Source organism: Acomys russatus, chromosome 24, assembly GCF_903995435.1.
Source record: "Acomys russatus chromosome 24, mAcoRus1.1, whole genome shotgun sequence".
Lineage (NCBI taxonomy): Eukaryota > Metazoa > Chordata > Mammalia > Rodentia > Muridae > Acomys > Acomys russatus.
In genome coordinates, this window is record NC_067160.1 from 44,726,645 (window position 1) to 44,754,393 (window position 27,749).

Genomic DNA, 27,749 nt, shown 5'->3' on the forward strand with positions numbered 1-27,749 from the left:
CGGTAATTATATTTATTGTTTATCTCTAACAGAAGTAAAGTACAGTTTTTAAACATTTCTTTATTATTGTTTTGTTTTGTTTTGTTTTTTGTCTGCAAGTATACTTCGGCGCCCAGAAGAGGGCGTCTGATCCCACGGAACTGGATTTACAGGACTTGTGAGCAGCTATTTGGGTGCTGGTAATAGAATTTGGGTCCTCTGGAAGAGCAGCTAGTGCTCTTAACTGCTAAGCAATCTTTCCAGCCCCAAGGATAGAGATTTTTGTCCGTTGGAGTCACTGGGTATTCTAACTGCCTAAAAGTGTATCTGTACTTCGTTGCTGTTCAATACACAGTTGTCAAATGAACCAATGTTAAAGCTATATTGGGTGTCAAGAACTGTTCTTGGCACTGGGATACCACAAAAACAAAACAAAGGGAAAACCCCACAATGCAAAACAAAAGCAAAAAACAAACAAAAACAAAACCCTTTCTGCCCCATCGTAGGACTCACACATTTAATCAAGTCAGTAGCCTGTTTTCCAGGCACCACCAATCTGTTTCCTTTGAGATTTGGCGCAAGTAACACGTGCTAGCTTTGCATTCCTATCAGTCTAACAAGAATTGAAGAGAAGAAAAAAGCACTAGTATTTGTTTCTTTTCCTCCAGACCGGAGAATTGGGGGTGTTAAAACTGTTTCAAACGTCTAAGCCAGGTCTTCACTAGTCCTGGAAAGACAAAAGAGTAACCCTAACTTTAACTGAAGATGCTGACAGGGTGCTTTAACAGGGTAGGTGTGCGAGCCAGGTAATGCCTAATTACCCACTGCGTAGACTTCCCTAGAAAAAGCCTCCTCTGGTTTTTCAGAAGTCACAAGCGTAGGAGAGAAAAAGTATTTTGCTAAAACTACAAGTACCAGCACTCCGCGCGGCAGCCAGCTACGAGTCCCACCAGGTTTCATCAGCCGGACCGCCGGGTTCTCTGGAAGACCCGCTGCCCAAGAGTTCCGTCTGAGAGTGCGCGGGGCGTGTCGGGGCGCGAAAAAGAAGTGGGTCAGGTTTTGACGTCGCTACGCAGACGCCACTCACGGGCCGGACGTGACGTGAGGAGGGTTCCGGCTTCGGCCTCCGCCGCTGCCTCCGCTACTACAGCCGCCGCCGCCGCTGCCGCCGCGGCTTGCTCTTCATAAAATGGCGCCGCTGGACCTGGATAAGTACGTGGAGATAGCGCGGCAGTGCAAGTACCTTCCCGAGAACGACCTGAAGGTGAGCCGGGCCGGAGGCCGTCCAGCTTGCGAGGCAAGCCCCTTCCGGCTGTGGGGCGTCCGTCGGCCCGCCCTTCTCCCGCTGCCGGACCCCTACCGGGCGCCCCGTCCCAGCACGGCGGAGGGCGCCCCGCGGTGTGACGCCGAGCAGGGGAGCCCGAATCCCCAAGTGCTCTCCCGGCTCGCTTCGGGGAGATTCCGGGAGATGTCGCGACCTCCTGGCCCCCACAGGACTCCGAGCCGTAGCATCTTTGCCCTAAGACTAACTCCCTCGGTGCTCGCGGGATGGGGTCCTCTCCGCAGCGGTGACGGGAGCCGCTGCCTGCGGCCGCGGTGTGTTTAAGCCCCCAGAGGTGGGAAGCCGGTGGGCGGGATCGGTGTGACAGTTGTGGGGAGAGAATGTCAAGTCTCCTCTACTTCACTCACTCCCCCAAACTGCTTCTTAGGAGTGATGCTTTTCTTCAGATAACTAGGATGTGGATCCCATTTCTTAGCACGTTGTGGAGGATTTTAAGTGAGTAAGCAGTTGCTTGTCCAGAAGTTCATTTGCCTTTGTGATCTCTGAGCTATTCCCCATAACTCAAGGTGTCATTTTCTTGATTTTTTTTTTTTAAACCCCCAAAGGAGGTCTCACTCAGTTCAGGTTAAGAGTGTAAAGGAAGTAAGCCGTTGACATACCACTGTTGGAAACATATTTTGCTTCTGCTAAGCTAAGTGCTTAAGTCCTCATCGGTGTTTATCCGACGGTTGCTAGTGTCTGTTTTATTCCGTTGAACTTTGGTGATTTACTATGTAGTAAGTGCATAAACTCGATGATTTAAATTCCCTTTTGTTGTCGTTGTTTTGTTTTGAGACAGAGTTTCTCTTGTGTCACCCTGGCTGTCCTGGAGCACACTCTGTAGACCAGGCTGGCCTGGAACCCACAGAGACCCACCTACCTCTGCCTCCCAGTTGCTGGAATTAAAGGTGTGTGCTACCACTGCCTGGCGATCATTTGAATTCTTTTCATGCTGTTTTTATAATAATTTAAGTCAATACATTAAAGTTTTGTTTTTGCTTTTTTTTTTCAAGAAAAAAAATTACCTTTTTGTTAATGAATTACATTTCTCTTAGGGAAGATTTTTTTCTCTGTGTCTGTTTTCCCCTCTCTTTTTTCCCCCACAAGACAGGGCTTCTCTGTGTAGCCTTGGCTGTCTGGGACTTGCTTTGTAGACCAGGCTGGCCTCAAACTCTCATCGATCTGCCTGATTCTGCGTCCCTGGTGCTGGGATTAAAGGCATGCACCACCACACCAGGCCTTTCCTGTCTCTTTTGGTATGTGAAGTTGATATTTAAATCAGTCAACAAGTATGCAGAATGTTTTAAGAACTCATGTGTTGGTTATGTGAAAGTACTTAGCTTGTACTTACATACTTAGTGTGTTACATGGTTGATAATCACTTTCAGCCATCTGAATCAGTCATTTGTCTCTTCTTTCTGCTTGGTAATTTTGTTTTTGTTTTTGTTTTCTTTCTGAGATAGGATCTTAAGGGAGTCCTTGAGCCGGGCGTGGTGGCACATGCCTTTAACCCCAGCACTCAGGAGGCTGAGGCAGGTAGATTTGAGGCCAGCCTAGTCTACAAAGTGAGTCCAGGACAACGAGGGCTATTACACAGAGAAACCCTGTCTCAAAAAAACAAAAAAGGATCTTGCTGGACTGGAGAGATGTCTCAGTGGTTAAGAGCACTGGCTGCTCTTCCAGAGGACTTGGAAGTTCTGTTCCATCAAGGACATGGCGGTTTGTAACCTGTAACACCAGTTCCAAAGGATCTGATGCCTCTTCTGGCTTTTATGGGCACCAGAGACACACATGTTTCACAGACATACAGACAAAACAGTCACGTTAAAATAAAAATAAATCTTAAAAGAAAGGTTCATGGTGGCCTCCACCCACTGTGTGCCTGAGGAGAAGCTTGAACTCCTGATCCTCTGCGTCCACTTCCCAAATGCTATAAGCTAACCAACATGTCTAGCTGTGGTATGCTTTTCCCTTCCTTTTTTTTTTTTTTTTTTTTTAATAAATAAGATTTATTTATAATTAGTTTGGGGGTGGGGCATATGCACATGGTGCCTTTGGTGGCAGCTCCAGGTCACCCTGGAGCTGGAATCACAGACAGTTGTGAGCCATCAGATGTGAGTGATGGAAACTGATCTCAGGCCCTCTGTCCACTCTTAGCTGCTGAGTCCTCTCTCCAGCTCTTAGGTATTAGATACTGTGATACAGGGGACCATGTAGCCTCGGCCTGCCTTGAATCCCTGGTTCCACCTGCATAGTGGTTTATTTTATAGTGGTGTGAGGGTTGAACTGAATTGTTTTAAGATTTATGTGTCATCTTTATGTATGTGTATGATGTGTGCCCGTGTGAGTTTGTGTGTACCGTGTGTGTGCTGCTGCTGGCAGAGGCAGAAGGCGTCCCATGCCCTGGCGTTACATCTATAGGTGGCAGGAGCTGCCTGGTGTGGTGCTGGGATTTGAAGCCTTCTTCAAGAGCAGTGGGCTTTTTTTAAACTGTTGAGCCATTTCTCCTGATGTGTACTTTTTCACTTCTACCTTTATTTGTTCAGCTATCTATCCCTCCCCCCTCTCTTTAATTGAGACAGGTTTCTCTGTATGGCCCTGACTATCCTGGAACTTACTAAAGGCATGCCTGGACTTCAATTCAGAGATCCTCCATGTGTCTGTGGGGTATGTGCACCTGAGTGCAGATGCCCTCGGAAGCCAGAGAGATTAAATCTCTCTAGAGCTGCAGTTATAGGCAGTTGTGAGCAGCCTGGCGTGGGTGCTGGGAATAGAACACAGGTCCTCTGCAAAAATAGTATGTGTCCTTAACCACTGTGTCATTTCTTCAGCCCCATGTGTATCTGTTCTTTACTACACTTTTCCCCTTCCCCTAATTTTTTTTAATAACTACTAGAGGAAAAAAATCTAAATTTTCTATACATCCTTGGAATTTTTCTTTCCTATCCTGGAAACAGTTTTATCAGATTAATTTGCTTGTGCAGCCAGTCTCTGGTTCATTTTCTGCTTTCTTGGTTGCTTATTTGTTGAGACAGGGTTTTCCCCAGTAGTTCAGTCTTCCCTCGAACTCAGATGTAGCCCAGCCTAGCCTTGAGCTAGCTGCAAGAGCAGTCTTCCTGCCTCTGTCTTCTGAGTGTTGAAATTACAAATGTGAGTCAGCATTTCTGATTATCTAGTGTTTATACATTTCAATTTTAACTAGTCTCGGTGGCAAATACTTTTAGTCCCAGCACTCAGAAGAAAGAGGCAAGTCAATCTCTGAGTTTGAGGCCAGCCTGGTCTACATAGTAAGTTCCAGTCCAGTTCATAGTAAAATTCTACCTTAAATAGAAAGAGAAAGAGATTGATGCAATTTTGTCTTCCTTGGCATCAAGTACAACTAGAAATCAGTAAGTCAATGAAGTATTCTAGGACACTTGATTGATTGATTGTGTATGAATGTCTTGTCCGCATTTATGTATCTGTACCGTGCATGTGCATAGTGTCTGAGGGAGTCAGAAGAGGCCTTCAGATTTCCTGGAGGATTGCACACCATTGTGTAGGTGCAGGGAATTGAACCTAGGTCCTCTGCAAACACAAATGCTGTTAACCACTGAACCTCTCCCCGGCCTTGAGTCTTTAAAAAAAAAAAGTATTATGATTTTAACTATTTTCATTTTATGTGTGTGGATATGTTGCCTACATGTATGTCTGTGTACTGTATGCATGCAGGGCGTAAGAGGGCATTGGCTTTCTTGGAGCTGGAGTTACAAATGGTTGTGAGCCCATATGTGGGTACTGGGAATTGAAACCAGATCCTCTGGGAGAACAGCAGTCTTGTTTGAGGACTTAATGCCAAAATAAAAGATTCTACCCAAGGAAGAAGAGAAATAACTGGAGACCTTTAATAAATATTACAGAAAATATATTTTCTGAAAGAAAATAATACAAGTTTGTTTGTGTTTTAAATATTTATTGTTACTATTTTAAATTATGTATACGTATGTGGGTATGTGCATGTGTGGGCAGGTGCCTGAGGAGACCAGAGACATTGGATCCCATGGAACTGAGCTTATAGGTGGTTGTGAGCTATCTGATGTATCTGGAAACTGAATTTGTATACTCTGCTATAGTACTATGCATCTTTTTAAGATCTATTTTTACTTTATGTGTATGGGTGTTTTGCTTGTATTGTCATTATGTGTGCCACATGTGTGCAGTGCTTATAAAAGCCAGAAGGAAAATTGGATACTCTGGAATTGGGGTTATAGACAGTTGTAAGCTGCCATGTGGGTTCTGGGAACCGAACCTGGGGTTCTCCCCAAGAGTAGCAACTGCTCTTAATTATGAAGCTTTCTCTCTAGCCTCTTGTATTTTAAATTAATTAGAAGTTAGAGGTATTAAGATATTTATATTTCTAAATGAATCTGTTGCTGAACTAGAAATGGTTAGATCACCACTACTATATGTATCGAAGGAATGAAAGTGAGCAGACGTTGGTATAATATTGTAAAGGGCTTGTATCTACAAGAGAGACTCCAGAATACCACAAAAAAGTACAAATTTCATCTAGGCTGTGGTGGGTGTGTACATTCTAATGTATGTGCATGCACCTATTGTGCTAAGGCCAGAGGTCAACCTCAGGTGTCTTTCTCAGTCACTGTCTACCTTAGGGGTTTTTGGTTTGGGTTGTGGGTTTTTTTGGTTTTGTTTGTTTGTTTTGTTTTGGGTTTTTGTTTTGATTTGTTTTACTTCGTTTGAAATAGAGTCTTTTGCTAGATCTAGTGCTCATAGATTCTGGTAGGCTGGCTGACCAGCCACCCTCAGGAATCTGAAATAATAAGAATGCACCCACCACCATGCCTGGCTTTTTAAAAAAAAAAAAAAAGTGTAATGTAGGTTATGGGAGTTGAACTGAGGTGCTCATGTTTCATACTTTACTGACTGAACCATCTTTCCAACCTGAAAGTACAGATTTCATACCAAATAGAAAAATTAATAATAATAATAATAATAGTAAATTGTAATATATAATTTAATATAATGTAAAGTATAATATAAAAATATTTTTTAAGAGCTTAAGAGGTTTTATCTTAAGTTGTATTGGAGATCAAGCCTAGCACCTTGTGCTTGCTAGGCAAAACTTCTTTCACTAAAGTACAACGTGAAGCCTGTACACTCTTACCCTTACTTTTGGAGAGAGGCCTAATTCTGGAGAGATGGCTCAGAGACTAAAAGGCCTTGTACATAACAGACAAGAACTGACTACTGAGTTGCTCTCTTGCTCTCTGTCTCTGTCTCCCCACCCCCCACCCCCCCATTTAGCAGCTCATAACTGTCATGACCTCTGGCCTCCTTGGGCACTAAATAAATATATGCATGCCCATGGCACACATGCATTCAGGCAAAACACACACACATAAAATAAAAAATGAAATCTAAAAAAAAAAAAGAAAAGAAAAGAAAAGAAAAAGGATTTTGGAGAGGATGGCTTGGAGGGTACACCAGTTGGTAGAGTGCTTGCTTAGAAAAGAGCACTTGGCTTGATTCCCAGCAGTGAGTAAAACCAGACTTGGAGGCAGAGGCAGGAGGTTCAGAATTTCAAGACCATCCTTATCTGTATAACAAAGTTAGGCTAGCCTGTGCTTCAAGAGATCCTGTCGCAAAAAATAAAATAAAATAAAATAAATTTTTTTTTAAAAAAAATTTTTTTTTTTTTTGGAGGAAGGGTTCTGTAGCTATAATAGACAGGGTCTTGCTTTGTAGCCCTAGCTGGCCAGAACTCTCAGCAGTTACTCTCCTAGTTCTGGGATACCTTGTCTCACCACCATGCCAGACCACACTATGCTCTTGTTAATGCTGGAAGAGTATCTTCTAAATCCTTTTTGATGATACCTGCTGTCTTCTTTGTCTTTTTGGCTTCAGAGTCATATTCTCCTGTGTCATGCTAAAATATTCTGTAGCATTACTGCCTACTATAAACATAATGCCTTCAACTTTCTGGTAGCTGTATTTTTTTAACATATAAAAACCAGTGAAAGAGGCTGGGGAGAGAGCTGTCATTAGCAAAGTGTGCACTGTTCATGTAGAGGACCTGAGTTTGGTTCCCAGAGCCCAGGTTATACTGCTCACAACTACCTATGATTCCAGCTGCAAGGGATTCTAGCCTCCTCAGGTATCTGCACTTATGGGTGCACACCACTTCTCCACCTATACGCGTGATGAAAAGTACAATAAAGCTGGACTTGATGGTGCATGTGTTCAGTCACAGCAGCACTTGAGGCAGAGGCAGATCTCCTGAGTTCAAAGCCCACCAGGCAACACAACCTTGTTTCAAATAAAACAAATTAAAATATATCTTGGGGCTGTGGAGGTGGCTCTTGAATTCAGAGAGCTTGATGCTCTTGGCAGAGAACCTGAGCTTGGTTCTCAACACTTACCCACAGTGAGTGGTTCGCAACTGCCTGTAACTCCAGCTCTAGAAGGACTCAACTCCTCTGACCTCTTCAGGCACCTGCACTCATGTGCACAGACCCACGCCATACACATAATTTAAAATAATAAAACTTTTTTAAAGCAGGTAAAATGAACATTTATACCAGTTTCATTACGAAATATGTATATGTCAGAGAGACATAGAAATAAAGGTCTTGCCGGATGTGGTGGTGCACACCTTTCATCCCAGCACTCAGGAGGCAGAGACAAGTGGATCGCTGTGAGTTCGAGGCCAGCCTGGTCTACAGAGTGAGTCCAGGACAGCCAAGGCTACACAGAGAAACCCTGTCTCGAAAAAAGATAAAGAAATAAAGGCTTTGTACATAACAGACAAGAACTGACTACTGAGTTGCTCTCTTGCTCTCTGTCTCTGTCTCCCCACCTCCCCTTGTGTGTGTGTGTGTGTGTGTGTGCGCGCATGCATAGTCTAGTATAAACATAATGCCTTCAGTTTTCTAGTAGCTGCATTTTTTTAACATATAAAAATAAGTAAAATGCTCACACACGTTTGTTTTAAGACCGGTTTCCAAACTTAACGCTGGTCTTAAACGATGTGGCTAAACCTGGCTTTGAACTCCCCATTCTCCTGTGTCCATCTCTAAAGTGCTGGGATTACAGATTTGAATCACTGTGCCTAACAATTTCCTTAAGTATCCCCTTGTGTAAAGTAATATTATGATTACCAAGGGTAGAATTAGACATCTCGCTCTCCCTTTGGAGGTCTCTCAGTATAAACAAAACATCAGTGACGTAAAGAGATGATGCTTATACGGCGTAGCACGTGCTCTAGTAGAAGGCTGAACTCGGAGCCTTGAATGTCAGATGGCCTTGTTTACAGCATCTTCCTGCCTCTGCCTCCCTGAGATCACAGGTATATACCTGAGTTACATCTCTGCCCCCCCCCCAATGTTTACAGATAGTAGAAAAATGTAATTTTGAGATATTGTGAATACACAGCTAACTAAAAGGAAGGGTCAGCTTAGAGAAAACTATTACAGAGATAGATTCTTTCTTTTTGAAACAGGGTCTCACTATGTAACCTAGGCTGGCTTTACACTGAAGAGAGATCTAGTGGCCTCTCCAGTACTGAGGTTAAAGATCTGGGTTCTGTGCCTGGCTGTAGAGTGATACTGTTTTGATGGTGGTGGTTGGTTTTGGGTTTTTTGTTTGTTTGTTTGTTTGTTTTGAGGGTGCCTTTTTTATTTTTGGATGGTTGATTGCTTAGTTTGGTTTTGTTGTTTTTCTGTTTTTTAAGACAGAATTTCTCTGTGTAACAGCCCTGGCTGCCCTCGAACTTGTGTTGTAGACCAGGCTGGCCTCAAAATTACAGAGATCCACCTGCCTCTACCTCCTGAGTGCTAGGATTAAAGGTGTGAGCCACCACATCCAGCTAGAGATATAGTTAGACGTAGTAAGAATCTTAAAAATCTTGAAGGTGTCTGAATGGATTTTTCTGCTTATTCTGAAGAAATACTCTTGAGGGATTTCTTTTTTTTTTTTTTTAAGATTTATTTATTTATTGTTTTGTATACAGTGTTCTGCCTGCATTTATAGCTGCAGGCCAGAAGAGGGCATCAGATCACATTACAGATGGTTGTGAGCCACCATGTGGTTGCTGGGAATTGAACTCAGGACCTCCAGAAGTGCAGTCCATGTGCTTAACCTCTGAGCCATCTCTCTAGCCCCTCTTGAGGGATTTCTAAGGGCAGCAAAAAGGAGGCTTTGGAAATAATATTCTGGCAACATGATTGACCTTGAGCTGGAATGGAACACAGCTGTCATAGAAACAGGTGTAATGGTAAAGTGCTGTAATACCAGCACCTAGAAGGCAGTGACAGGAGACAGGAGGGTCCAAGGTTGTCTTCAGCTATGTAGAGGACCTAGGCTGCATGAGACTCTATCTCCAAATAACAACAACAAAAACAATATGCTTGAGGGTCAAGAGGGAATAGGGAGACAGGGACAGAGAATACAGTTGAAGACCATGAATGTGTATTTTGAGGAGGAAATAGAAAAGAGAACTAGGATCTCCTAAGAGTGGGGCCATGAATGGCTATTGTCTGAGGACTGAGAATTAACTGAACATGATAGGGAGAGGGGCATAATTTGCCCTGAATTTGAGATAAGTCCAAAAATCTTGGGGTTATTTTTGGTGACAGTTTTGAATAGTAAAAGAAGGCATGCTTGCCACAAAACAAACAATAAGCAAAGCTCTGAAGGGTTTGGGAGAAAGGCCGCCCTGGTTTGCCTGGGCTCTGTGAAGCTACTGCAGATGAGGTTGTTGACCTATAAAGGGTATATACCGAAGTCTCCTTGACATTTCTTTATTTTGTGGATACTTGATAGGAACTCACATGCTACTTCTGTTATTTGTTGAGCTTTGTAGTACTAGAGGTTGAATCCAGGACCCCTTGATTATTAGGCAGAGCCATATCCAAAGTTGTAAGCTCCTGCTGAATCAGATGAAAGGCAATGCTTTGGCTTAGGGACATTGCTGTCTAAATCCTCCATTGCTATCCACAGTATGAGCATTCATAGGAAGCAATAATGTTACTGTAGTTAGTATACCTGGGTTAGAGAAAGATAAAGGATCCTGCCTAAGCAGTTGACATGTCTTCTCCAAACACTCAGCCTTTGAGCTTGACAAAGGTTTCTTGGTGATGTTCTTTAGTTTATGGTGCAGGGATGTATGGGCAAGTTACTAGAAGTACTTGCAGGAGATCCAGCCTCAATTGGGTAAAGATTCTACCATATTGGAGTGTGGGAACCATGGAGCCTTTCAGAATTTCATCAGAATTATGATCCATTTTGAAACATTTATTGAATGATAAATTGCTTTGTTGCAGAAAGGATAGTGGGTGTTTCCCAAAGATATGTCAATAAAGTAGTAAAAAGAATAAGTAAGGAAAAACAAGTCAGAAAATAAGTTAAGATGGAGCCAGCATGGTATATAAAATAAATGCTACGATGACCAGGCCGTATTCTAAAAATTAAACTCTTAAGCATTCTAAAAGCTGACTAATTTTAGAATGTAAGATTTTTAAAGTGATAAAAACCAGGATCTACTCAAGGAAGTCATTGTCCCTAATAGAAGGAACAGAGGCGTTTTTTCTCCCTTAGGTTCTCCCTAAAGATTTGGTCACAGTATCTTGTGTGTCTTGTTTATAGTCCACACAGTAACAAGCTCCATAGAGGCTCTGTTCTGAAAACATGTTACTACAGAGTGACTGCATGATACTAAAAAATAAATTGGGGCGGGGAGCGGACAAGTGGAACGGGATGAGAATGAAGATAGGGCTCCCTAGATCAGGATTCTTAACCTTTTCATTCACATCCCCTTTTGTCCAAGAATTTTATAAAACCCCTGGTATACAGGTCTATAAGTATATAAGTCAGGTATTTTTACTCATGGCTATAATTTTTTTTTTTTAATTACTTTAAAACAAGTCCTTGTAAGCCAGGTGGCACACACCTTCAATCCCAGCATTTAGGAATCAGAGGCTGGCAGATCCCTGAGTTTGAGAACAACCTGGTAAACAGAGCAAGTTTGAGGACAGCCAGGGTTACACAGTGAAATCCTGTCTCAAAAAACCAAAATAATAATAATAGTTGTAGTAGTAGTAGCAGCAACAGCAGCAGTAATGTCCCTGATATGCATGTAATTTTATCACTTACTAAGATGGAAGCAATTTTGCATACCAGTAAAATGGATACACTTGTGTCTTGGATGAATATTTGATACTGCAAGACATTTTCAGCATTGATGGATATTTTGATTTTTATGATGATGAGAATGCCACTTTACATAAATACATAGTACAGAATTACAGAACCATTTCAGAATTTGTTGGAAATTCTGATTCTGCTTTTATCCCAAACCAAAGATTATTTAGTGTTTTTGTTTTTGTTTTTAATTAAAGTAAGGCCAGACATGGTGATACACACTTTTGATCCCAGCACTTGGAAGGAAGAAGCAGGCAGAGATCTCTGTGAGTTGAAGGCCAGCCTGAGCTACATAGGGAGTTATAGGGAGCTAGGGCTCTGACGAGAGAGAAATGCTGTCTCAAAAACAGGAAGGAAGAATTGAAACTAGAGTCAGCCACTCAAGCAGCGGTTCTTGTCATTTATCAATTAATTTTAGTTTCTTATATTTTGTTTCTTTGAGACAAGGTCTCATATAGCCCAGGTTGATCTCCACCTATGTAGTTGAGGATGTTCTTGAACTCTTCATCCCCCCCCCCCCCCCGCCTCTACCTCCAAAGTGCTGGGATTATAGGGCATACCACTGTGCCCAGTGAAGAGCCAACATGAGACATTGCGAGTTTTCAGCAGAATACTCCGCCAAATGAGCTACACCCTTAGCCCTGCCTTAACTATATTCTAAGCTTTAGCAGGATTGTTTTTCCAAAATTAGTCTAGTAAGTTTTACAGGTTTTTTTTCTCCAGATAAAGTTAGTAGTTTTGTTTTGTTTTGTTGGTTTTTCAAGACAGGGTTTCTGTGTATCCTAGGCTGTCCTAGACTTGCTTTGCAGACCAGATTGGCCTCAAACTCAAAGAGATCCGCCTGGCTCTGCCTCCCAGAGTGCCGGGATTACAGGCTGTGCTGCCACATCCAGCTGAGTTAGTTTTTAAGTTGTCCTGCCACCCAATCCTGCCATGGAATGCACTACGTTAATTAAAATTATGTTAGGTTTCCATATTAATGATAAGAGGCATTTTCAGTCTAATGCATTAAGTGTTCAGCAAGCAGTGACCTTTTAACAATTAGTCAGTCAGTCTGCTGAAATGTGATTCTCCCCTCCCCCACCCCTTATGCCCAGGAGGTGGCGGAGTACTGAGGGTTGCCCACTGTAGAAAGCACTTTCATTCAGGCTCTTCCTATTCTGCATTTTTTTTCTGCAGTGTGCTTATACTGGCTGCCTTGCCCAAATGTTTACTTTTTGGGGAATGTTTTTATTATCTTCCATTTATCCCTGGAAAGCTTGAGGCTCGATATAAGCTTAAGATACTTGTGAGAGGTCATAAAGTTAAGTCAGCAGTGAGGCCATGACCTGACCGCAGTCCATTCTGCTTCAGTAACCTCTATCCTTAATCAGTTTTCTGTACTATTATAGGCTTGAAAGAACTGCTAGCCAGACACACTCCATTTACAGACTAGATGTACATACACATTTAAAATATACCAAATACTTTCCTCAACTAAGAGGCATCCCTTTCTGCAGTTAGAACAGGATCCATAGTTATGTTTATAAATACTGTGCTGCACTTCTACCCAGGAGTGGCACAAGAGCTGTGAGGCACAGAAGCCATCTCTTTCTTTAGTTATTTTATTTACTTAGTATTTTGAGACAGGGTTTTACTGTGTGCCTCTGGCTGGCCTAGAACTCACTATGTAGACCAGGTTGGCCTCTGCCTCCCAAATGTTGGAATTAAAGACGCCCCCACCCCCAACCCTCGCTCCCACCTAATTAATTTATTTTTATTGTGTGTGTATACATGTGTCATGGTGCAGAGGACAACACTCAGGAGTCAGTTCTTTTCCTTCCACCTGTGGGTTCTGGGGATCAAGCTAAGTGCCCTTACCCACTGAGCCATCTTTTCTACCCTCCAGTAAAGCCATTTTTAACGATCTTAGAGACCTCCAGTTACAGCATTTAGTGTGCAGCCATTTTCAATTTCCCCTTCAATCACAAAGATGTTGAATTCAGATGTGTTTCACACCCAGTAGCCAAGCTTATGGAAAGAACCTCCCTGCTGACAGGCTTTATAAGGCACTGTGCTGCTCTCACACAGGCCAGGTTCACTTGCTGCCTTCCATGGTGAGGGAACTGAATCCCAAGACAGTGCCAAGAGCATCTCCTTACTCAACAACAGTCCCTCTCGTTGCCTTTTACATTTTTATTTAGTTATTTTGTGTGTATGGATGTTTTGTCTTCATGTATGTCTGTGCACTTCATACATGCCTGGTATACCAGGAAGCTCTGGACTGGAATCACAGGTGATTGTAGATTGTGAGCTGCCATGTAACTCCAGACAAGGTGTTTTAACGATTTATTTCAAAGATTATTTTTAAAAGTGAAGTAATAAGCAATCTGAGAAAAAATCGCACAGATGATAATCATTAAATAAGTATGCTCATTAAATATAATTATTATAATCGCAGCACTCAGAGAGGCAGAGGCAGGTAGGTCGCTGTGAGTTCAAGGGCAGCTGGGTCTACAAAGTGAGTCTAGAAGAACCAAACATACATAGAGAAACCCTGGCTGGAAAAACCAAAAAGAAAGAAAGAGTATATAATTTTAGATTTGATGGGGTGGAGGGCCTGTGTTCTCTTCTGCAACTCCAGAAATGAGTTCTGTTGTCCTGTAGGTTCTTTGACTTCTAGAGAAGGGAGGAGAATCGTGGCAATTGCAGCTGCCTTGTAATCATGTAAATCTACAGTAGCAACCAATTGCTAGAAACCCTATGGAATTTGGTGGTCTTCCTTTTACAAGCACAGCAAGTCCCTGTAATAAGACAGACACAGCTGTCATAGGTACAAGTTAGCAATGACTGTAGAGCCACTTTTCTGTTTTGATGACTTTTCTGCCTTAACCTTCTCATTTTTGACTATCCTGTCAACATTGTGTATGAGGCCATACTTTGAGTAAGGATTTTCTGCAATCTTAGTCTGTGCCTCCAGCATCTCTCTGACTCCACAGTAGACCCTGCAAGCCAGTCAACTTGCTTGGAACAATAACTGGAATCAACACTGTACCACTGATACCTTGCCCCTTGCTTGCTTTCTTGCTTGCCTGGTGGATTGATTGATTTTCTTTTTAGTTTTTTGATACAGAGTCTCTACATAGATAGCCCTGGCTTACCTGGAACTCCCTGTGTAGATCAAGCTGCTCTGGAACTCACAGTGATCCTTCTGCCTTTGTCCCTGGAGTGCTGTAATTAAAGAAATGTGCTACCACACCTAGCTCTTTCTTTTTTCTAATTATGTTTTAAATTATTTATTATGTGCTTGTGTGTGCATATATGGGGGAGGTGCAGACACCATGACATGCATGTGGAGGTCAGAGGACATCTTGTGGGAATTGGTTCTCTCCTTCTACCACATGGATCACAAGGATGGAACTCAGGTTGTCAAGCTTGGTGGTTAGAGCTCCAACCTGCTGAACCAACTATATGGGCTCGCTCTTCATTTCTGTAATTTTGACATTAAAATTTTTTATGTAGGGACTGGAGAGTTGGTTCGATGGGTAAGAATGTTGACTGCTCAAAAAAAAAAAAAAAATGTTGACTGCTCTTCTTCCAGAGTACCTGTGTTCAGTTCCCAGCTACCTGCATGGTGGTTTACTACCATGTGTAACTCCAGTTCCAAGGGATCTGATGCTATCTTCTGGTCTCCACAGGCACAGGCATGCATGTGGTGCACAGACATACATGCAAGCAAATCACCATACACTAAAATACAATAATAAAAAAAATTTAAAGAATTTTACATAGCTGAGTATGGTGGTACAGTCTGTAGTCTTAATGCTTGGGAAGTGAAGGCAAAGGATGGATTCATAGTCTGGTACATAGCTAAGTGAGGCCAGTCTGAAGTACATGAGACCCTGTCTCAACAGCAACAAAAGAATTGTATGTAGCATGATAGCACTCGCCTTTAATCCCAGCACTTGGGAGGCAGAGGCAGGTGGATCACTGTGAGTTCAAGGCCAGGCTGGTCTACAAAGCGAGTTTAGGACAGCCAAGATAACACAGAGAAACCCTGTCTTGAAAAAACAAAAAAAGAATTGTATATAAATGGAATCATATAATATGCTTAGGATACTTTTTCTGGCAGTGTAAATCCCCTGAAATTAATTTAGATTGTGGTGTAGCAGTAGTTCATTTTAGAGTAGTGTTCCATGTTATACAGGGAGATCACAACGTTCATGTGAACTTAGTACAATTCCTGGGTCCTATAGTGAGTAAACCATTTCAATTTACTTTTTTTTTTTTTTTTTTTTTTTTTTAAATGGATGTGAGTAGGTCCAGTATGTCACAGGCTAGCCTGGAATTCTTTGTGTAGTCTGAGGAGGGCCTTGAACTTCTGATCTACTTCCCAAGGTGCTGGGTTTACAGGTGTGAGCTTTTATCTGAAGAAAAACAAACTTTATTTCTTTTTATTTTTGACTGAATGTATGATACAGTTTTCTTTCCTATCTAAAAGGAAGGACTTGAGGTTGGGGAAACTGAAGAATTGGCTCTGTGGTTAAGAGCACTTGTTGGTCTTGCAGAGGACCTGGGTTTAGATCCCAGCACCTACATAGTGGCTCACATTAAATTTGACCCTTAGTTTTAATATTGTTGTAGAAGTTGACATTTTCTTCCCTCTCTCCTTTCAGCGGCTGTGTGACTATGTTTGTGATCTGCTCTTGGAAGAGTCGAATGTTCAGCCAGTGTCAACGCCAGTAACAGTGTGTGGGGACATACACGGACAGGTAAATTTCACAGGGAAGCCTTAGGGTTTGTACTGTCAGTGAGCAATTTGCTTCTGATTTCTGCTACAAAATAAACTAAACAAAACCCAGCTGCTGGTTAGGTGGCGTTAGTCTTCTTGCCATGAGTGGTTTCTGGTTCACTGCACTGGCAAATAAAAGCAGTGGTCAAATATTTCATGAACTTTGTTTAAATTCCATTTGTGAAATGTATAGACTGCTGTGTTGTTCTGTACAATAGTGTGGGGTATTCTGTGAAGGTGGAAGATGCAAAGTGTAAACATAGATGCTCATAGTAATTATAGGTAACAGGAGATGGTTTGGGTTTAAGTACTTTTCTTGTTCATTCATTCATGTCTTATTAAAATCTGCTAATTTCTTTGTGTGTGTGTTGTGTAGTGTGCATGTATGTGCACGTCCCCATGGAGGCCAGAGGAGTTAGAACTCCTGGAGTAAGAGTTACAGGTGTAGTGAGCCATGTGGTATGAGTGCCAGTAATTAAACAGTCGCCCTCAGAAAGAGCAGTTCATGCTCTTAACCACTGAGCCATCTCTCCAGTACCCAGCTGCTGGCTTTGTTTGTTCATAAGAATTCCAAAACACTATCTAGAAATCACACTTTAAGATTAGATCCTACTGTTAGTGCTCCACCTCTGTGCTAACTTTACTTGACTCTATAGAAGTTTGTTACTGGGAACTAAAAGCTGAAAAGCTTATTCATAGCCTGCTTTGTATATACAGTTTAGTTGGGACCATAGGACTTGGAATATGTTATGAACCACACAGCTGTCTGCAAGTTCCCTTCCTAATATGATGGTGTAAAGGAGCAAAAATGTGTCTAATTTGTCCCTGAATAGAGGCTGCTCTATAAATAAATACATTTTGGCTACTTTCAAAGCTATTTCCTTTTTGCTTTTTCAAGCACTTTTCTGGACAGTGGCAGCTGCCTAAGTACTAGGATCATAAGTATGAGCTGCTTCTTTTTTTTTTTTATTTTATGTATATGGATATTTTGTCTGCATGCCTAGTGCCTGTGGAGGCTGAAAGACAGCATTGGATTTCTTAGAACTGGAGTTACAGATGGTTGTTAGCTGCAGTTTAGGTGCTGGGAACTGAAGCCAAGTCTTCTGAAAGATTAGCCAGTGCTCTTAATTGCTGGGCCATCTCTCCAACCCCTCTTTTAGTTTTTTGAGACACAGGGTCTGGCTTGAAACTTGGAGACTCCTGCCTCAGCTTATTAGTTCTGGGATAACAGATGTGCGCCACTATACCATGTGACCAAAGACTTTTTAATATATAAAAATATCCACGAGAATTGCATTCTTTAATTTCAGGATCAGGTTATGAGTTTAAATGAACATATTAGCAATAACATGGTGAAACACTGCCATTATGACCTAGGGAAGAGATTATAGATTTCAGGGCTCAACACAATTTTTATTTGGCTACTTAAGAAGCCACTCCAGCTTGCACACAGATTTTCATAAATATGATCTACAGACCTTGCCAGTGTAAAAGCAGTGGTGGGGGGGTGTATGTGTCAGGGTGTGTGTGTAAAACTTCTAGTGCACAGAGTGTGATGGTACACAACTTTAATCCCAGAACTCAGAGTTCAGGGCCAGCCTGGTGTATATAGTGAGTTCTAGGACAGCTAGGGCAATGTAGAGAGTTCCTGTCTCAAAAAACAAAAGACAGAAAAGAAAACAAACAACAACAAAAGCTTACTGTGCTTTACTATGAAAGGAGAGTGACGAGCTCCGGTGACTGTCATTGTATTCTCTGCCAGCAGACATCGTAGTGAACAAAACTCCAGTTTTGCTTCAGGTTGTCTTCACTCAAACAGCCAATATTATTAGGAACTCTTGGCACTGGAGGGTGTACAGCTTTGCACTGTTCTGTGGGATGTGCTGGGAAATGTGTGTAAAGTTTGCCTGCTGCATCCCAGAGATGATTTTCTCTCTCTTGGCATCATAAGTTGAAAGGCCTGCTTTGTTTTGTTTTGCTTTGTTTTGTTTTTCGAGACAGGATTTCTCTGTGTAGCTTTGGCTGTCCTGGACTCGCTTTGTAGACTAGGCTGGCCTCGAACTCACAGTGATCTGCCTGCCTCTGCCTCCCAAGCGCTGGAATTAACACCGCCTGGTGAAAAAGGCTGCTTTTTAAAAAAAAAAAAAGTCCAACACTGCTTTTTATTTGAGAGAAAAGTGACAAACTGGTTACTTAGACTTGGATATTTGTGAAGATGAGGGAAGTAAGCTAGTAATTTCAAAGCAAACAATTGACATTATTTGTTGCTAGTGATAATATTTGAGTTTACTAATGAAAAATTGGATTTGGGGAAGTTTCCGTTTAACCATGAACCTAACTTTTATCTTTTTGAGATAGGGTCTCACTATGTAGCTTCAGCTGGCCTGGAACACACTGTGTAAACCAGGCTGGTTTAAAACTCCACCTGCCTTTGCCTCCCATGCCTGGAAGTTTGTGATAACTTTTAAAGATTTTCCTGATGAGTGATAATGTTAACAAATACTTTAATGACATATAAAGAAGTATAAGTTCATATTCCTAATGACCAGCATATCATTTACTCAAAGCAGGTGGCAGTAGTCTGACCATTTTGTGGTATGATATTAGATTCATTCAGATATGGTTTTAGATTTTATATTGTGAATTAATCATTTTATTTTTCTTGCTGGATTTTGACATAGTATTAAAAGTAGAATATGCACAGTTGTGTGAGAACGTTAACAAACACTATGCCTCTTGGTGAAGCAGAGGCAAGAATTGCAAATTCAGGGCTAACCTGGACCCTGTAATAAGTCTGAGGCCAAACTTGGTTACATAGTGAAAACTTGTCTTAAAAGACAAAAGCCAAAACAAAAAACAAAAACCTTCCCCAGACCATTGATCCCTTCTGTATATGTCTGTGTGAAGCTGTCTGTGTATACTTTAATCAATGTGTCCCAACAGAATACAGAGTCAGATTATGAGCCTCTAGATATCTTCTAGTAAGCAGGCCTAGTTGTACACACCTTTAATCCCAGCACTCTGGGAGGCAGAGGCAGGCTGATCTCCTGAGTTCAAGGCCAGCCTGGTCTACAAAAAGAGTCTAGGATAGCCAAGGTTACACAGAGAAGCCCTGTCTAGAAAAACAAACAAAAAGTAGGTATCTTCTAGTTAGGTAAATGTGAAAAGAGTTGCCAGAACCTATAGCAATGCTTCTCTTTTTCACTTAGTTTCTTTTAACATTTTTATAAAAATATATCTATGTTACCATTTAGTGATTTAAAATTTAAGTGTTGTTTGTTTTAATTTCTAGTATGTTACATACTTAAATTTTTTCCCTTTGTTTATATGTATGCGTGTAGGGTTTTACCTCTATGTATGTCTGTGCACCACAATATGTTCATTGGCCACAGACCAGAAGAGGGTGTCAGATCCCATGGGACTGGAATTACAAATGATTGTGAGCCACCATATGGGTGCTGGAATCAGGTTCCCTGGAAAAACAGCCAGTGCTTTTAACCTCTAAGCCACCTCTCCAGTTTCTACCTATTTGTTTTTACATGAACTAAAAATTTTTGAAGATCTCCAAGTGCTTTAAAGGTTTAGGAATTATATTTTTGGCAGTTTTGCATATACTTTATTTCTTCTCACAAATGTAAATAGTCTTTTTATCTGTTTCTTTGTATATCTCATTCTCAGCTTATCTTACTCATTCACAGGAATTTTTAATTAGCATATATTGCTTTTCTTTTACAGTTTTATGATCTTTGTGAACTGTTCAGAACTGGAGGTCAGGTTCCTGACACAAACTACATATTTATGGTATGTAAACACTGTAATGCCAAGTGCTTATTTAAAATCAAAAAGACCTGACTTATTACATGCAAATTCTATAATTGCTATTTAAATGTATGAAAAGGTGAGTCTGTGCTTTTCTATATTTTGTCATATCTTCTACTTGGATATAATTGTTCTTTTTGCAAACCACTGCACAAATAGGACTGGGTTATGACTGCCAGGTGGCAGGACGACCACATAGAACCCCTAGTTTAGTCTGTAGATGGATGAACACATGCAAGTATAGTTTGGTATTTCATACTTTTACCTAATACATACTTGCTATTATGATGGGGTTTTTTTCTTTTTAAAAAAAATTTTTATGTATTTAATTTTAATTTATGTGTGTTGGTGTGAAGGTATCAGATCTTGGAGTTACAGACAGTTGTGAGCTGCCATGTGGGTGCTGAAAATTGAACCTGGGTCCTTTGGAAGAGCAGGCAGTGCTCTTAACCACTGAGGCATCTCTCCAGCCCCTTTTTTCTTTTTTACACTTTCTTTTTGGATATAATAATGTTGAATTTTTCTGAATTTTGTGTGTGTGTGTGGTGTGTAGGCTGTTGGACATCCTTGCTCACCGGTTCTTGAGACACGGTTTCATTCCCCTGGAACTCCCTAAGTATGCTAGGCCGGCTCTCAGCAAGTCCCACGCTTTTGCCTGTCTCTACCTTCCCAGTGCTGGATTACCAGTACATGGCATCATGCCTCATTGTTTCTATGTAGGTTCTGTGGGTTGAATTTAGGATTGAATTGCAATCCTAAATTATAGCTTATATCCACTAAGCTATATTCCCAGTCTGTTAATGAAAAAAATTTTTGAAGATTTATTGATTTTATGTGTATGAGGTTTTTTGCTTGCATGTATGTTAGTACCACATGTGTGCCTTGTGCCTGTGGAGGTCAGAAGAGGGCACTAGATCCTCTGGAACTTGAGTTACAGTCGGTTGTGAACCCCATGTGGGTGCTGGTAATTGAACCCAGTCCCTTTGCAAAAACAAGTTCCATTGCAAAGTTCTCTTTCACCTTCCTAGTTATTAATATTTTACATTTTTAAAAATTTATATTTTATGTGTATGGGTGTTTTGCCTACACATATGTCTGTGTACCACATGCATGTTTGGTGCTCATGGAGGCCATAAGAGGGTGTCAGATCCTCTGAAACTGATGGTTGTTAGCTACCATGTGGATGCTGACAATAGAACCTGGGTCCTCTAGGGAAACAGTCAGTGCTCTTAACCACTGAGTGACTTCTCCAGGCCTATATTACTAATTTTTATGGCTATTTTCTGAATTATTGGCCTAAATCAGACATTAATTGCATGTGTGTAAGTAGTATTATATATATGTGTGGTGTTTTTTTTTAAGATTTATTTTATGTACATATGAGTGCTCTGTCTGCATGTACACCTGCAGGCCAGAAGAGGGCACCATGTGGTTACTGGGAGTTGAACTCAGGACCTCTAGAAGAGCAGACAGTGCTCTTAACTACTGAGCTATCTCTCCAGCCCTATATGTAGATTTTGTTTGGTTTTGGTTTTGGTTTTTTGTGACGAGGTCTCTCTGTGTTGTCCTGGCTGACCTGAAGCTCTCTAGGTAGACCAGGCTTATTCTCCACTTTATTGCTTTGAGAAAGTAATTCCTCACTGAGCCAGAAACTCTGTGAATTTCAGTAGACTGGCCATGTGGCCAGCTCCAAGGTTTCACCTTGTCAGCCTGCAGTGTTTGGGCTGTAGGCATGCACAGCCGTCTTTCTACATGGCCCTAGGGACTTGGAGCTTCTCATGCTTGTACAGAAGCAACTCCTGTTTCTAAATAATTTTTTAAGAAATTATTTTTTAAAAACAATGTTCAGCTCTTTATTATTGTTCTTTTGGGCTATTACAGCTATTGTATGGTTTGTAACTGTAAACTTTTACTTTACAGGGTGATTTTGTAGACAGAGGTTACTACAGTTTGGAGACCTTCACTTATCTTCTTGCACTAAAGGCTAAATGGCCTGATCGTATTACCCTTTTAAGAGGAAATCATGAGAGCAGACAGATAACACAGGTGTATGGATTTTATGGTAAGACCTTCTTTTTTCTGATTCTGAGTGGTATTTTACTTTGGGGGGGGGGGGAGTTGTACAAATCATATATGTACTTTGTTTTTATTTTCTCCTTTACTCCACATTTCCCCCAGCCAACTGAAAATCTTTCCATATAGTGAAAGGCTGACGCTTTTACCAAAACTTTGGCATACACCTTTCCAAATTAGTGTGAAAAAAATGTAATCTTAAATTTCCCACTTTGGAATCACTTTGAGTGCTTTTGTAAATTGCAGATTGTGGATCTGTGAGCTGACCCAGTAAGGCACTTGCTCCTAAGCCTGGTAGCCTGAATTTGTTTACCAGGCCCACATGGCAGGTGGAGGGGGATCAACTCCTGAATGTTGTTCTCCAACCCCCACGTGTTTTCTGTGGCATAACTCCCAGTGTATGAACAATTTAATATAAAACTTTAAAGATTATTGTATTATTTTCAATTAAGTCTAGATTTGAATATGTGTGCATTGTGGGTGGTCTTAGAGTCCATAGGCATTGGGGTCCTCTGCACCTGGAGTTAGACAGTTAGGAGTTGAACTTCAGTCTACAGCAAGGAGTTGTAACTATTGAGCTATCTTTCCAACCCCAATTTTTTAAAAAATTTAATGTAGATTACTGGGTCTTTAAACCAGAAATCAAATTATTTCAGCATAAGACCCTAGAGTCTACTGAAGGAAGATGTGATATGCCCATTCAGGACTGGAGTTGTGTCTCCTGCCACCCTCCACCCTTCCCTCTTCTTTGTTTTGGTCAGTGTGGAACAAATCCAGAACGTATGCATACTAGGCAAGCACTCTACTACTGAGCTTTATCTCCAGTCCTTCCTTAATACTGTGTCCTGTGCTTGGCCTTTTTACTTCCTTAATCCTTTGGTTGTTCTGTTTGTTTTTGACAGGATGTCTCCATAGAGACCCGTAGAGGCCCAAAGCTCCCTAGGAGTCACTGTCCTCCTGGCTGATCTTGATCACATGATCTTTCTGTGGCAGCCTCCTGAATGCTAGGATTTTGGAATATTTGAAAAACATGAGAGTTCATATATTTTATATATGTTAATTTTTATACATCATATATGGTATATAGTCTGAATATAATTTGTATAATACAGATTAAGTAAACCCACAACCTCAAATCATCATCTGTAAAGTCTGAAGCTTTGATCACCACCATGACACTCGAAAGTTTCAGGTTTTTGATACTTCTTGTTTTTACTGTGCCGGGCACATGCCCGGGCATACAAGCTAAGCTATCACAAAGAAATGTGAAATGCTAAGGAGCCCAAACATTTTTTTTCTTTTTACTTCCCCCACCCCCCTTTGTTTCTGGAAGTTTGAGACAGGATTTTGCTGCATAGATCTGGATGGCTGGATCTTGATGTATGGCCCAGGCTGGCATTGAACTTGTATGACAGTCGTTCTGCAAGCCTTAGCTGCTGAAATGCTAGGATTAGCAACCTGAGCACTCAGATGGGGTGAAATATTTCAGATAAGGCATATGAAACATTTGTTTATTTGAGGCAGGATCTCATTCTGTAGCTCAGGTTGGCCTGGAATTCACTGTGTGTCCCAGGTTAGCCTCAAAATTCAGTAATTCTCCTGAATTAGTCTGCCAGTTGCTGACTGGACTTACACTTATTTGTTTGCTTGCTTGCTTGCTTAGTTATTTATAGACATTTCATTTTGCAGCCCAGGCTGGTCAAAAGTTAGTATCTGGTCCACAGTGGCCTTAAAATTGCCTTAGCCTCCCAAGATCTGGGCTTATAGATGTGTATCCCATGTCTGGTGTGATACTTTGTTTGCTTGTTTTGGGTTTGCTGTTGTGGTTTGGTTCTGTTTGGTTTGGTTTTGGTTTTTCAAGACAGGGTTTCTCTGTGTATCCTGGCTGTCCTGGACTCACTTTGTAGATCAGGCTGGCCTCGAACTCACAGAGATCCGCCGCCGCTGCCTCCCAAATGCTGGGATTAAAGGTGTGTACCGCCATGCCTCGCTTGTTTTGTTAAGTCAGAGTCTCTCTACCAAGCCCTGGCTGTCCTGGAACTCACTAGGTATACCAGCCTGGCCTTGAACTCATAGTTTGCCTGCCTCTGCTTCCTAGGCCCTGAGATTAAAGGGCTGTGCCATGCTGTCCAACTTTTTTTTCCCCAAGAAATACAGAAATAAACATTTAAAATACTTGGGTGCATGTGTACATGTACTTGTATAACCCTGCACCATCGTCATGTGTGAAGATCAGACAACAATTTATAGGAGTTAATTCTTTTCTTCAGCTATGTGGGTTCTGGGGGTTGAACTCAGGTGGTCAGACTAGGTGCCAAGGATATGGATTGTTATCCATATCTTTATTTTATTTTTAAAAAATTGTGTGTGTGTGTGTGTGTGTGTGTGTGTGTGTGTGTGTGTGTGTGTGTGTGTGTGTGTTTTACCATACTCAACTATTGTGTCCCTGGATGTCCTAGAAGTTCGTATGCAGACCACCTTGAAATCCGCCTGCCTATGCCTCCTGAGTACAGAAATTGAAGGCATGTGCCACATCTGGCTGTTTGTTTGTTTTGCTGGACATGTGTCTCCATGCCTTTAATCCCAGCACTCGAGAGGCAGAGACTGGCGGATCTCTGAGTTCAAGGCCACCCTGGTCTACAAAGCAAGTTCCAGGTCAGTAAAGGTTCTGTTACACAGAGAAACCCTGTCCCCAAAGGAAGAAAACAAAAAAAGATTTGCACATTTTTATTTTATGTGTAGTATTAGTACTTGCATGTATCTCTGTGTATGAGACCTGAATTCTGGGACCTGAATTCAGGCTTTGCAAGAACATTAAATGCTCTTAAGCACTGAGCCATCACTCCAACCTCCCAGTTCTGTTTTTTTTTAACAGCTTCCCAATATTTATTTTTAGCATGCTTCCATTTTGACTGAGGTCATTTATAGAATTTACCATGCATGTTATCATCATGATGCTTAGAAACTTTGATTTCTTTTTTGCAGTATTTTAAATTTTATTCTTAGATTATGGATACTCAAAAGCAAGGGGGCTAGAGAGATGGCTCAGAGGTTAAGAGCACTGGCTGCTCTTCCAAGGGCTTTTATTTATATTTATTTGTGTATGTATCTGAGTGTGTAGGTGTGCACACATGTCTTCATGCTCTCCCATGAGTGTCTGTGAAGATGTTGAAGCTGGGCAGTGGTGGCTCATGTCTTTACTGTCAGCACTCAAGAGACAAAAGCAGATAGATCTCTGAGAATGTATGTGCATATCTGTGTGTGTTGGTGGAGGTCAGAGGACAACCTAAAGGAGTTGGTCTTCCTCTGCTGTGTGGATTCTGGGGTTCAAAGTCAGATCACCAGGCTTGGAGGCAAATACCTTTAACTGGCAAGCCATCTTTCTGGCCCTTTGAAATACTCTGACTCTAATTAGTTCTGCCTGTTAGAATTTGACTATATGTCAACGTTTAGTTGCAGTTTTCAGAAGATCTCTCAGGAGACAACTTTACCCTGAGAAATGTTGGGGTAAGAATTACTCATGTTCCTATAATTAAGGATCTTCTAACTTAATTTGATTTGATTATGCTCCTAGAATAAGGCAGTCATTTTAAGGAAATGCAATTTTATAGAATTACTTGGCATTAATGTAACTGACCAGAGCATTTGATTTGGAGTATGGAAGTCAGTAATTTACTTTCTCTCGATAGGATTTTGGTTAATATTTCAAACTTTTATCTTAGAGTCATTCCTGGAATGAAAAGGATTATAATTTCTTTAGAGGGACATAGGTTTTAAAGATTTGTTTATTTTTGTTTTATGTGTGTGAGTGTTTTGCCTGAATGTTGATGTGTACCACATTGTACCTGGTGCCTACAGAAGCCACAAGAGTATAAGATCCACTCACGGGAGTTAGAGATAGTTTTGAGCCATGTCGCTGCTGAGACCTGAACCAATGTATTCTACAAGAGCATCAGGGGATCTTAAAGGCTGAGCCGTCTCTCCAGCCTTATCGGGTGTGTGTGTGTGTGTGTGTGTGTCTGTCTGTCTGTCTGTCTGTCTGTCTGTGTGTCTGTACACATATGTACTGAAGATTGACCTTGGGCTTTACACATGCAAGGTAAGCACCTGCCACTGAGTATATTCCAGTCTTCCTTAGGATATGTGCATTGTTACATAGTAGACTTCTTTTGGCTCTATATTAAAGGTCCATTGAAGATAAATATGCACCATAATTTTCTGCCCTAGATGAAGGTGAATTTCTTTTGTAACAAAGGTCATTATAGCATTTTATGTTTTATTTCATTAATAAGGACATTTCTAATTTTTTCACAGATGAGTGCCAAACCAAATATGGAAATGCTAATGCCTGGAGATACTGTACCAAAGTTTTTGACATGCTCACAGTAGCAGCTGTAAGTTTATATAAATCTCTTTGGAGCCTCAAATATTTTTCTTGCCAATAATATTACATATATTTATCAATTGTAGCTGTTTATTTAGTTTTAGTATTTATTGTTGAATTTAGACATGACTAAATTTGAGTTTATTATCCTTTATTGTTCTTTTTTACTAGTTAATAGATGAGCAGATTTTGTGTGTTCATGGCGGCTTATCTCCTGATATCAAAACACTGGATCAAATTCGAACTATTGAACGAAATCAGGAAATTCCTCACAAAGGAGCATTTTGTGACCTGGTGTGGTCAGATCCTGAAGATGTAGACACTTGGGCAATCAGTCCCAGAGGAGCAGGTTGGCTTTTTGGAGCAAAAGTCACTAATGAGGTAAAGCTAACGTTTTTGGGAAAGTAGTTCTTTGATTGGTAAAAAAAAAAAATAATGGTATCTCAGATATCCAACTCGTAGCTTAATTTGCTAAACTTATGGTTGCTTTGGGTATCCAATTTCTACTTTAGTTGATTGATTTGTGCTTCCTGAATGGTTCAGTGAGATTATATAGTGAAAGAACCTGTTCCAGCATTAACTACTGATAGTATTAAAATAATAGTTAAGTAACAGGATCACCAGAGCAAGATAGGCCACTTTTTTGGCCTGAAACATATATATATTCTGACAGTCTTCTAATCCTAGTTGAGTTCAAATTCTATTTTACTTGATTTTTTTTTTTTTTTTTTCCCCTTAAAACCAATTTTTAACTTGTTGGTTTGTCTTTTGAGACAGGGTCTATATAACCCTGAGTGTCCTGAATTCACCATGTAGACCAGGCTGGCTTCAAACTCACAAAGATCTGCCTGCCTCTGTGTCCCCAGTGCTACAATTAAAGATGTGCACCACTATACATGGCATAATCTTTATTTTTTATTTATGTGTATGGATGTTTTGCCTACGTCTAGGCCTTTGCATCATATGCATGAAGTACCTGAGGAGGCCAGAAGAAGGTGTTAGACCCCTTGGGACTAGAGTTACAAGTGGTTGTGAGCTACAGTGTGGTGGTTGGGAATCAAACGCGTATCTTCTGGAAAAGCAACCAGTGTTCTTAACCACTAAACCATCTCTCCAGCCTGAGTTCAACTTTTAAAGTAACACACATGAGCAAAGAGAATTCAGTGTTGGAACAACATTGGAACGTACTGAATCTCCATGGCTAG

The 27,749-nt window shown here is 41.1% G+C and overlaps 1 protein-coding gene across 1 annotated transcript in view; it reads left to right on the top strand.

Annotated features, from left to right (window-relative positions):
- The first annotated feature begins 1,111 nt into the window (after positions 1–1,111).
- Ppp6c (protein phosphatase 6 catalytic subunit) overlaps positions 1,112–27,749 on the top strand; it is a 30,669-nt gene continuing 4,031 nt past the window's right edge. Inside the window, exons 1-6 of the mRNA XM_051167191.1 lie at positions 1,112–1,243; positions 16,153–16,248; positions 20,004–20,069; positions 22,008–22,149; positions 26,475–26,554; positions 26,716–26,925. Of these exons, the coding sequence (XP_051023148.1) occupies positions 1,169–1,243; positions 16,153–16,248; positions 20,004–20,069; positions 22,008–22,149; positions 26,475–26,554; positions 26,716–26,925 (669 nt within the window). The 5' untranslated portion in view covers positions 1,112–1,168. The remainder of the gene's footprint in view (positions 1,244–16,152; positions 16,249–20,003; positions 20,070–22,007; positions 22,150–26,474; positions 26,555–26,715; positions 26,926–27,749) is intronic.